The sequence below is a fragment of the Monodelphis domestica genome, chromosome 8, assembly GCF_027887165.1.
Source record: "Monodelphis domestica isolate mMonDom1 chromosome 8, mMonDom1.pri, whole genome shotgun sequence".
In the NCBI taxonomy this organism is placed as follows: Eukaryota; Metazoa; Chordata; class Mammalia; order Didelphimorphia; family Didelphidae; genus Monodelphis; species Monodelphis domestica.
This window is the reverse complement of record NC_077234.1, coordinates 164,828,980-164,841,391: the sequence shown is the minus strand read 5'-3', so window position 1 is coordinate 164,841,391 and position 12,412 is coordinate 164,828,980. Positions and strand designations below refer to the sequence as shown.

General features: G+C 41.6%; 1 protein-coding gene across 1 annotated transcript in view; it reads right to left on the bottom strand.

Annotated features, from left to right (window-relative positions):
• Window positions 1–496: 496 nt before the first annotated feature.
• UBAC2 (UBA domain containing 2) overlaps window positions 497–12,412 on the bottom strand; it is a 326,804-nt gene continuing 314,888 nt past the window's right edge. The window contains exon 9 of the mRNA XM_007501351.3: window positions 497–6,500. Coding sequence (XP_007501413.1) covers window positions 6,393–6,500 — 108 coding nt within the window. The 3' untranslated portion in view covers window positions 497–6,392. The remainder of the gene's footprint in view (window positions 6,501–12,412) is intronic.

Sequence of the window (12,412 nt, the reverse complement as noted above, 5' to 3'; positions counted from 1 at the left end):
GCAGGAGGGGCTTCTTTCCCTCTTACAGCCCATTCTCCCAAAGCGCTGGAGTAAGGGGGCCCGGAGTTCACAAGCAACTCCCCCCAGGCTGGCAGCTGAACTCCCAGAAACCCCTCCTCCAAGATTCCAAGCAGGCTCTCTCCTGTCTGTCTCTGCTCCACGCATGCTGTGGCACTTCCTTGCAAACTCATTTCTTCTGCAAAATGCCATCTCTCGGAACCCTGCTGTCCTACCTCTTCCTTTTACAAATGAGGCCACTGAGGCCTTCCAAGGCGGGTGAAATGCGTCGCCTATCGGCCCATAGCTGTAAGGAGCATTCTGGCTCCTCCCAGTCGGAGGGACAGACATCGATTAGAGCTAGGTTTGCGGCAAGGCTTGGGCGGGGGCTGGAAGATGGCCAGGGTATCTGGCTACTCCGAAAGCCGTGGCAGGCCCCTTTAGGAAGCCAATTCCACTCGCATCAACCTTAGAAATAAGACAGACGGAGCCGGGGCACTCTGGGTTTTGACTTTCTTTTACTAAACCATAATTCTAGCCACAATGAGTTCACCCAGAACACAAATGACATTGCCATTCAGAACTCTGCCCAGCAAGTGGGTCAATGAGTTTCTTGTAGCTCATCCAGGATTTGGCTTTTAGTTAGGTTGTTGGCTTGCTTTGAACAGAATCACTACTTTCCCCCTCTTCTCCTTTAAACAGGTAATTAAGGCATCCATAGGCACAAAATACACAGACATGAATGAGAAAATCTCAGTGTAATGAGGTCCTGCCTCTTGAGGAGTTAATAGGCATTCACTCAAGTTTGAGCAGAAGACATTTAGCAGTTTGATACCGTTTGAAAACCAGAGAAAACTTGGATTCCAGAAACAACAAAAATGTAGGGTTTACAAGTCGCCCCAAGAAAACAGCTGCATAGACATCAGGCTGCTGACCACTCCTTGGCGATGCTCAACTACCCCCGTTCGCCATTACGCTGTATGTTTCTGACGACTACTGCTCTGCTGGTAAGATGTTAACAAGTAAAGCATGGCATCTCCCACGGTCCCCATGACTTACACCCTGGAGCAGCCTTCGAAAGCATGAAGAGGCTCTACGCGGGGGAGAGAAGGGAGCGCTACGGTCTGGCAGTAAACGGAACTGCCAAAGGGCCCTAAAGGAGGACAGGAAAGGGCCCACTTCCTGCCTCCTCCCCTACTTCAAGTCCCCGGGGGCTCTGGGATGGAATCCAGAGTCCTGGCCCGGCACTGAGCTTGTCCAGGCTCGTGAAGACCATTTTGGGGAGCCGCTAGCCTCAGAATGGCTGGACACTCCTCTGGGTATGCTGGTATTCACTTCTCTAGGCGTCCCTTATACAGAGGTCTGGCGGGAGCCCCCGGTGGACCCAAGATCGGCGAGCACGGTGACAGGCTCTGTTTTGGCTTCGGCGCTCTGCTTACTGAGCAGAGCTGCATCACGCCTCAAGGGCTATACCTGCAGAACGGTGCAAAGCTGGCTAGATTGAACCGAAAGATCTTTACTCCTTTTCATGCCTATAGATGGATAATGTACACCAGGGGTTTGGGGAGGCTGGGGGAGAGAAGGGCACATGAACCTGGCTGGTTGTTTTCTAAATCTGGATAACTGTATTGCAATAGAACTGGTTTCCCTTTGTAATGCTCCATATTTTGTTTTGTCTTTAAAAGCTTTATTCTGAGAAGGGGTCCATAGGCTTCACCAGAGTGCCATAAGGGCCCTTGAAACAAAAAAGAAGGTTAAGTGACCACTTGGTATTCACTGTGCCTAACAACTCATTTTTCATTTTGCTGCTATGGAGTCTGGTTGCTTGGAGGTCGCCACGGAGGCTTCCTCTCAGTTTGGGTCAGAACTCTCCTGGAAGGAGGCTGCAAATTATGCCCAGGGAGTGATTCCATTTTACCTACAGGGAATCCCCAGGGCCTTGGAAGCGAACTTCTCACTCACTCCCAGTTTTGTCTGGTCTTCCCTTGAGACAGTTCTGATGACCTGGGCTTTATCCTAGAGATGATGTTCTGCCCTAGGTCACTAGGACTCCAAATGATGGCCTCAGGTCCTCAGGAGAGGACTATGAGTGACCAAACTCGCTTATTCTTCCAACCTGAGTGCTGGAGGGCTCCTGAAATGCCACACACATTTATGATGCAGGTCAGAATACCCAGGAGGCAAAACGCCCCCCTGGGTGAAAAATATCTGATTTTCTGGCCAGTTCCAAACTGGAGTGCAAAAGAGGGCCCCTGTAGGTCTTGGTCACGCAGATAGATCTGCTGAACATTTCCTTGTGTGTAAAAGATAGAAAGAGATTATTAATCAACCTTTCCCAAAGGACCCAATGATTATTTTAAAATGGCATGCTAATCTTACAAGAAAATATGCTGATCAATGCCATTTCCAAATGGAAGTGCAAAAGCTCTCTCTTTGGGGGACTGGGTTCCTTAGATCCTGCTGCTTAAACAAAACAAAACAAAACAAAAGGTAAAGTATATTTACAGTGGTCTGAACAGATTGCCCTTATACTTGTTCCAACAAGTTTTAACATAAAATGAAAAAGAAAAATCTTTAGTCAAAGCCAGAAAATCACAATGAGAAATGTTGATCCCTCTTCATGACACTTATTTACTGACTCTTTTATTGGAAAAAAAAAAACCCAAATAGTGGGTTAAGGCCAAGGGAAAGGTGTGGGATGCAGAGTCTAGCTAATCAGACATTTTTTGATCAATACATATTAGTAAATACTTAGAACCATACGGCACTTCCCTCCAAAACAGTTCTGGCCACAGACAGAGCTCTGTGAAAGGACTATTGCTGTAGGAATGGATTAGAAGTTCAGGTCTTAAGAAGTGATTTCATTTTTCAAATGGCACTTGGCTATTTTCATAACTTTGGGCTTACTTCACCAGTTTAAGTCAGGTTGTTCCTTTCCTGATTTCAATGTAATTTACACTGAGGTAGTGCCTGGGGCTCTGCTATCAATCAGGGCTTTACTGATACAGGCTCTCCCTCAGGCCAGGTGAAGCTCCTAACAAGGTTTTTGCCTCTCTCTGGGGTGACATGGAACCTACCCACTTAATAATGAAAATCAGCATGGTACTAATTCAATAATCCACCAACATTTTCTGAGAGCTTAATGGTAGCTCAGCGCAGCTCTTTGGCGCCCCCCTCTGGCACGGAGCATGACAGTGGGACACTGGATGTTCTCCAAGCTCGGGCATCCACCTGTCTGAGCTTTCCAATGGCTGATGGGAGGGGCAGGTGGATGGAGTTCCTGGAATCAAAGCCCCTGCTTATTTGAAGCAGATGCCTGGCTTGCCATCCGGTGGGAAACGGCTGATTATGAAGGAGGGGGGAGTCGGGGAAAGTAATGGGTAGGGAATGACAGCCTGGAAGCAGTGACAAAGGGAAAGATCCCGAGGCCACAGGTTGTGAGTAGAAGGGAAAAAACCTGGGGGATACACAGGAAAGCAAAGCATTATCGTTTACCAGGGAGAGGAACATTAAGTATTGAAAACTGAATTGGAAGGATTTATCAAAATATGGCAGCAAACACCAAACAAACCAGAAGGATGGCTGATCCTTTTCAAAAGGAAAAGCCCCAGCACATTCAATCTGAGAGGCAGTACGGCCCAGTGGATAGGAGGCTGGTATGGAAGGCATGGAGCCTGGCCTCCAACACATGTAAGTTGTGTGACTGTGGGCGAGTCACTTAGCCCTCTAATAAGCCTACAACCTGCATTTGAGCCTCAGTGGAAATGGAAGGCCCTACATTGAGGAAATGATAGGACCTGATCAAAATCATCGCATCTGTGGTTACTTTCAATGCCGCTTCAGATACCCACATGCATCTTTCTTTACCTGATTTTCAGGGAAGTCTTATTTATTAAGAGATCTGAGACCATAGAAATCTTCTGCTTTTCTGGTGAACTGGCTAGGAATGATTTGACTGTGCATAAATATAGCCCATGGTGCGACTGTTGCACTTTTGGGGAGAAAAATATGCAAGGCTGAGTGGTGTGGCCCTTGACTGACACACCTCCCCCGCTCTGGTGCCCTCTGTCTGACGGAGCTTAGTGACTGAGCCCAGGCCTCGCCATTCGGTTCTCTTGTTTGTATTTCCCTGGATGGGGCCACTCTCAAGGGCTGCTAAGTGAGCCTTGAGCCAGACGGGCACAGACTCCTTTGAGCCCTACTGGTCCAGCCCTGCACTGATATGTATGAGCCCTGGAACCAGCTGTCCATGGTGACACTTTTTTCCTTCTTTCAGGATGCAGCTCCTATTATAATTAGTCAGTGCTAGAGGAAACAAGATCTCTCTCGAGCTCTTTTCTCCAATAAAGCACTCCAAGCACAGAGGGACAGGTAGCACAACAATTTTGGTACTTTGTTATTGAGAGCCTAAGAGAGAGTTTCTTTTGAGTTAGCCAGTCTTATGTGAAAAATACTAACATGACAAAATATATTTTAAACTTTATGATGATGAGCATCACGTACTTAAACTGGCATCAGTTTGCTACATTTCTGCTCACTTTGCAAATGACAAATGGAGTTGCATTTCCCCTTATTTTCATCTGTTCTAATGGTCAAGAGTCTCGATTATGGCCCCCGGGCCACATGCAGCCCCCTCAGGCCATTTATCTGCCCTCCCACTGCACTTCTGGAAGGGGCACCTCTTTCATTGGTGGTCAGTGAGAGGAGCACTGGATGTGGCAGTGCTGTGACATAATCCTTTGTGTGGCGCCTTGTTCTGAGAGTAACTGAATGAGAACGAGGCGCCACACAAAGGATTATGTGGCTGCACAGTGGAAGACGTCAGCATGGTGAGCAGTGGTCTGGAGGAGAGGATTCCGCACTGTGTATACTGCTGCCTGGTGTAGTGGTGGCAGTGATAGGCCTGTGCAAGGTGTGACAGGCCCATCACAGCCAGCATTGCAGCCTCCACTATTCCAGACAGTGTATACAGATTTGTTCATAGTTTTCTTTTATAGTCCGGCCCTCCAATGGTCTGAGGGACAGTGAACTGGCCCCCCCACCCGTGTAAAAAGTTTGGGGACCCCTGGCCAAGACCATTTTTAACCTTTTCCCTCCTCTCCCATTTTCCATTCCTTTCAACCCTGATTTCTGTTTTCCCTGCTTATGGTGACTAATTCTGAAATGTTCTCCACATCTCCTCCATTGCCTAGGTCAGTTTGTTGGGATGCCAAGCATCCCAGGGCTGTGGCTGCCAAGAAGTGCCTCTTCTAGAGAGGCAGATGCTGGTGCTGTAGACAGGGACTAGGTTTTGATCTAGGTTTTCAGCAGGCAAACACTCAGCCCAAGAACCAGACAAAAAAGGTGGGCTAGAGTTCCTCATCTCTATTTCCTGAAAATAATGCACAGCCTATTCACAAATCCATCACGTGTCAACTATAAAGTACTCTATCTGGGCCATCATGATGATACAGCAGGTTATTCTGATCCCTCTGCACTCGGCTGGATGCCATTAGGCTGGGTTTTTTTTAGCTCAATTTTCGTCCTTTTTCTGTCTGAATCACTTCCCCATTATGGATCTACTTTGTATTTTCAGGGGAGAGTTATCACTAGATTCCATTTTTTCCCATGGTTTTTGAGACTCTAAGGATTTAATTAGTAGGGTTTTTTTTTTTTGGAAGACATGAAGAGAAAGGCCTAGGCAATTTGCCCTGCATTGGTAATAATGAGGAGTGTGACTCAGTGCTTCCACTTTCCCACAGTCATTCCCTAGTGAATACAATTTATAATAAATATACAAATTGTACTTCTGGTATCCAGGTGGTATCAGGCATGGCCTGAATAGCTCTTTAGGTTTAAAAATAAAATTGAGAAAAAAATACAATAAAAAAGGCTTTCGTAAAGAATAATCTGACATGTCCTTATTGAAATAAAATTAATCCTTTCCCTCTTTCAGATTATTATTGTAATCAAAAGATTATGTGGGATAATGTACTATAATAAAAATAGTATTACTTATATCAGTCTCAATTTCCCTTCTGGAGTAGCATAACTAAACTTGTTTAAGTTTGCACTCACTCCTCATTTTATACAAATACTATAACAAATTCTTTACTTCTGATTCCCCAAACTAAGAAATAGACCTAATTTTTCAAAATAAAGATAGAAAATAACATGCTAGCTAATTCAATGACAAAATTATTTTCTGATAGTATAATCATAACAATCTTGGGGGTTAAGAGCATGGGAGCAGCAAGGCATACCTACCCTCTACCCAACATTATAACAGTTTTTATAGACATGGCTTTGTTGCTTTGGATTCATTTGGTGGAGGCTTTTCAATGTCTACCAGGAGACAAACACTGCCTCAGCCTCAGATCACAAGAAACCATGTCAGCTGAGTTCATCAGGCTCAATCAGTGTTGCAGTAGGAAGTTGGTGGCTACATTAAGGTCATTATTTGAAGCTCTCAGGGCCTCCAAAGCATCCACCCTAGAGAATCCCATCTCCATGAGTCGGGCAACCTGAAATAGAAAGCAATGCAAAAATACTTTTTATTACAGGTGGGCAAAAGACAAAATTTAACCTATTTTCCCCATAGGATTCATAGTTTATTAAAGGGAATTTTAAAAATCCTAACTATCTAGAAAATCATTTAACATGTTTCTATCTACTGTAAACTATACACAGGGTATTGCCCCATTCAAGAAGGAGGAAACAGAGGCAGGTTAGGGAGACACACATATTTTAGAGATTACTGCAAAGAAAGCACTCTCATTTGCAGAATTTTGTATACTGATCTGCTTCTAAAGGCTTAAAAACAAGGGAGAATTTGTCCCAGTTTCCTCACAAAGTTTCCTCGCCCCAAAGATCTTTTAAGAAATCTTCTAATTATTTGGGAAGGTATCTCTACCAAGTGCTAACTTTAGCTTATGACCATGTCCAACCAAGAAAGACTGCTCATACCTCTTTTAGCAAGGATAGTTTGCCCCTGCTTAGATCTTTTGTAAAACAGCTTGGTAATGAGAGATGGAAATTGATAAGGGGCTAGAGCACCACAAGGCAGGCAACAGCACTAAACCTATGGTGGGTAAGCAGAATAAAGCACAAATACTCTAATACACAGTGTATCAAGTTCTTTTATGCTTATGTAGTTTCCACTGTTTGTTCTAATGACCATAAATTCTGTGTCTGGGACTCATCTTTCCATAAACATATTATTTTATTTTAAAAAGCTAAACACTTTTACTACTTTGATACTAAGTATTGTTCTAAGACAGAAGAGTGGTAAGGGCCAGGGCAATTGGGGTTAAGTGATTTGCCCTGGGTCATACAGCTAGTTCATGTCTGAGGCTAGATTTGAACCCAGTACCTCCTGTTTCCAAGTCTGGCTCTCAATCCACTGAGCCACCTGGGTCCCCTCCCTCCCCCATCTCTTATTGTTGATGTTTAGATTCTCAAGGTAGTCAGCTAAAGCCCTGAGCCTACAAAGAAAAGCAAAAATAATCCTGGCCCTCCAGCAGCTGACATTCTAATGGTGGTAACAGTCACAAGGAACAACCAACAAAGCCCATACAAGATAAATACAGGGTGGATGTAAAGTTGTCTCAGTGACAAGGGGAGAAGGGAGGAGAGGGACCCACCACGTATTGCAATCTAATATTGGAGATATAACTTGTATACAAACAAATATAATACAGGAAGAATGTCATGGACCAAGTAAATATGGGGGGGAAAAGCAGCAATGCACATAGGTTTGGTTTCATTAGGATAAAGCATTATTTGGCATGTATTAAAAATTTCAGTCATCTTTACATCTCTTTGCTCAGAGAACTGTTCGGTTGGCTTAAGTTAATTATTTTCAAGTTGTACTACAGTCCAGCACTTGAGCTATAAGAGACTTAAGTAGGAGGATGATGAAGTCATTCTTGGCAGAAGGAGGTACTGAACAGATACAGGCTAAATAGAACTGAGTACAAGGAAACTATATAAGAAAGGACAAAGAAGTGGTGATTTTGGTAATCTCATCACACTTGAAAGTCCCCAAGGGTTTTATTAGTGACAAACCTTATCTTTGAACTTGTTCTCTTAGATCAAGAGCATCTTTCATCATTCATTTAAAAAGCTCATTCACTCTCTTTATTTTTATAACCTTTACTGGCCATTCATCCAATAACATTTATCGTTTGTTGTCTTTTTGTGACAAAAGGCACCAATTTTACTCCAGCCTTCTTACTACATTTCCAAGCATACTGAACTCTTACTTCTTCCAGTTGTGCACTAGAGGGACTCTTCTCTCTAAAAATTCTTATATGAACTTCCTTTTTCATATGATAAAAAGTTTTTGGTGCAAGGAAATATTTTTCCTTTAGCTCATTTTAGCAACACCTACTATTGTTTGTCAAATGACCAGGGCCCCATAATGCTTTTTTTCTCCTTTTTTCACAACTACTTATTCATTTTAAAAAATTCAGCCATCTGCATTTAAACATCTCCAACTCCTGTCTTCCAGGGCAGAAATCCAGTCCAGAAAAAAAGATAAGAAACCAGATTTAAAGACAGCAAGGGTAGACTTGGGTACTGTTGTAACACTAAATTCTACCTTTACAGATGAAAACCCACTGAGATGAAAACACAGTGATGGAAGTATCTAGGGTGCCCCACAGGGAGCATGCTGTGACAACATTGGCTGTTTTTCATCCAAATACACCTCAGCCACAGGCATTCAATACACCCCCTGCAGGAGCCAATAGAGATCAGCACCATGGTTCAGTAACTCAAGGTATGTGAAATCTCCCCAGAACAGGTGCTTTTACAGGAATAGCATTAGTGACATTTGAAAAGGTTCCACTAGAGAACAAGGTGAAGTCAGTGTTTCTCACAACATGCTTTGCAAAGAAAGAGACCGTACTGGAGGGATTCAAGAAATACACAGACATGGTCACAAATCCACACCAGAGTTTTATTTGTTTGTTTTAAACTCAATTTTGTGTGAAGTGAAATGGTCACCTGAATATTTCTTTACAAAATCTTACTTGAGGGGTAACTAGAGGGAGCCCATTTGTGATGTTCTGTTATCACATAAATTGAATCCCCTTCTTCCCTGCCTCTGTACAATAATACAAGGGCATGAATTCTAACCCACTTTATAACTTGTGATGAAGATTCTCTGCCCTTTTTTGGTTCAAATCCGCCTGTGGTTTGTCTAGCTTCCCTTTCACTAAAAGCGTTAAAGGCCACTGTGTTTTTAGGGTTTTTACTTCTCCAATTTCTGACACATGCAGATGCTGGTGATGTCCTCCTCCTACCTGACTCTAACCTCCAACCTCAGCCCATTTTATGCCATCCACTAACATCAGAAAAATTTCCAGTTTGGTCTACAAGCAATGGCTCTCCCCACCTTCCAAGGCAATGGTTTGGTCTCTCAGAAAAGCTTTGGTTACTCCTTTCTTTCCTGTATCATTAGTGTGACAGGTTCATCTAGAATGACTGCACTTCCCTTCCTGCAAACTCACTGAAGTCACCACCAATGTTTGCACGAAACTCCCTATAATCTGGTCCCTCTCCCTGAACTCCCCCGTGCACTGTTTGACTTTCACTGCATTTAGCACGTCTATGGTTTGGAATGTCCTCTCTTTGTTTCATGCATCTGTCTTGCTCTGGCAACCAGACTGTATGTTCCTTAAGGGCATGAACTCAAGCAGTCTTATACAATTTGCAGATCCTCTAAAGTTTGAGAACCAAAATCCTCATTGTAATGCAATTTAATTTCAGAAATGATTTCTCCCCCTATGATCTCACCTTTATAAAACTATTCTTTCTTTTTTTAAACCCTTACTATCTTAGAATCAATACTACTAGTTCCAAGGCTCTTCATCTACTGAGCCACCTAGCTACCCCCACTTCTTATAAATTTTTTATTCTACCTTGAATTACATTCATTTGTAAGTTTTCTATAAAGCTTTTATACGCTTTGTCAAGATTGTAAGCGTCTTTAAAAATAAAAACAAACTCAGATCTCTTGACTTAGTATTAATTCTAAGATATAAGAGTTATAGGGGGGGTAGGTGATGGGGATTAAGGGACTTGCCCTGGGTCACACAGCTAAAAAGTATCTGAGGCCAGATTTGAACATATATACTCTGAATCCAGGCCTGGCAATCTTTCCACTGTGCCGCCTACCTGCCCCTAGATTAAAAAAACCTTCTTGAGGGCCAGAACTCAGTCTTATTTAACTTTGTATTTAGCCCAATGATTAATGCTTAGAAAAATTTTTTGGAATGAATACTTGTGAGGAGTAGTAACATTTCTAGGCTATTAGAGCTGGAGGTGAAAATAATTGACACCCAGATTCTAGAGTGAATCAGCAAGAGAACAGAGATGGTATAATGACTATAACTTCCTATCTACTTCTTCTCTCCTTTAACCTCTTAGATGTTTACATATGTTGTTTTAGATCAGAGATTCTTAACTATGGATCTGTGACCATATTTTTACAAAATATTTTGATAAATATGCTTTAATATAATTGGTTTCCTTTGTAATCTTACATATTTTATGCATTTCAAAACATTCTGAGAAGGGGTCTATAGGCTCCACCTATGGCAAAGGGTCCTTGGACAAATAAAAGTTAAAAATCCCCATTTCAGATGATCTAAAACTTGGTCAACTTTACTATAAAAGCTGGTAGTAGGGCTGTCTGAAATGAGTAGAAAGAAGAAAGTATAAACTACAGAATTACAGACTCTTAGAATGGAAAGGAATATCATAAGTTGTTTATCCTACCTTATAATTAGAAATCCCCTCCAAAACAAGCTAACAAATGGTCATATAATCTGTTCTTGAATACCTCCAGGAATGTGGAACTCACTACCTCCTAAAGAAGTATACATTCCACTTATGGACTGCTCTAATTCTAAGAATTATGTCCTTATCTTAGGTCAAAATGGTATACGATTTACCCATAAAGGAGGATATTATAAGTCAATTAGGGGAATACAGAATAGCTTATCTGTCAGATCTATAGGAAAAGGAAGACTTTATGACCAAACAAGAGATAGAGAACATTACAAGATGTAAAATGAATAATTCCAACTGTTAAGTTTAAGTTTTTGTACAAACAAAACCAATGCAACCAAGTTTAGAAGGGAAACAACACATTGGGAAAAGATTTTTGTACCAAATTTCTCTGATAAATGTCTCATTTCTCAAATATGTAAAGAATCAAGTTAATTTTTTAATAATACAAGTCATTCCCCAATTGACAAATGGTCAAAGGATATGAATAAGCAGGTTTCAGATGAAGAAATCAAAGCTCTCAATAATCATATGAAAAAATATCCTAAATCCCTCTTGACTATAGAGATGCAAATCAAAACAACTCTGAGGTACCACCTCACACCTATCGGATTGGCCAGTATTACAGTAAAGGAAAATAATAAATGTGGGAGGGGATGTGGCCAAATTGGGACACTAATGCATTGCTAGTAGAGTTGTGAACTGATCCAACCATTCTGTTGGGCAATTTGGAATTATGCTCTAAAAAGCTATAAAAGAATGCATATCCTTTGATCCAATAAATTAACTACTAGGTCTATATCCCAAACAGTTTTTTTTTAAATGAGAAAGGACCATTTATACAAAAACATTCACAGTTGCTCTTTTTGTGTGGGCAAAGAATTGGAAATTGAGGAGATATCCATCAATTGGGGAATGGCTGAACAAACTGTGGGTTTAGAATACTATTGTGCTATAAGGAATGATGAACAGGATGATTTCATAAAGAACTGGAAAAACCTACATGAACAGATCTAGAGTGAAATAAGCAGAACCAAGAGAACACTGTGCACAGTAACAGCAATATTAAGGAATATAAATGTGATAGCCTGGGCTACTAACAGCAATGCAATGATCCAGGACAATTCCGAGGGACTTATGACAACAAATGCTATCTACCACCAGAGAAAGAATCATTGTTCTAGGTGTAGAAATGCAGTTGAAAGATTACAATTTTTCACTTGTTTATTTGGGTTTATGGTTTGGGATTTTGGTTTTATAAGATTATTCACTCAAAAAAATGAACAAAAAGAAAATATGTTTTGTGTGATAATAAATGTATAGCTCAGACTGAATTGCTTGCCAGCTCTGGGAGGGGGCAGGGAAGAAGGGAGGGAGACAATTTGAATCATATAACTTTAGAAAAGTTATGTGGAAACTTATTACATATAACTGATAAAAAACTAAATAAAAAAGAAATATTTCCTTATGTTGATGCTAAATCTGATTTATGGAAACCTCTATTCATTGCTCCCACTTCTGTCTTCCAGGGGTAAACAAAATATCTGTAATCTCTCTTTCACATGAGAGTCTTTCAAATGTGTGAAGATGATATCTCCACTAAGTCTTCTCTTCTCCAGACTAAACATTTCCAATTCAA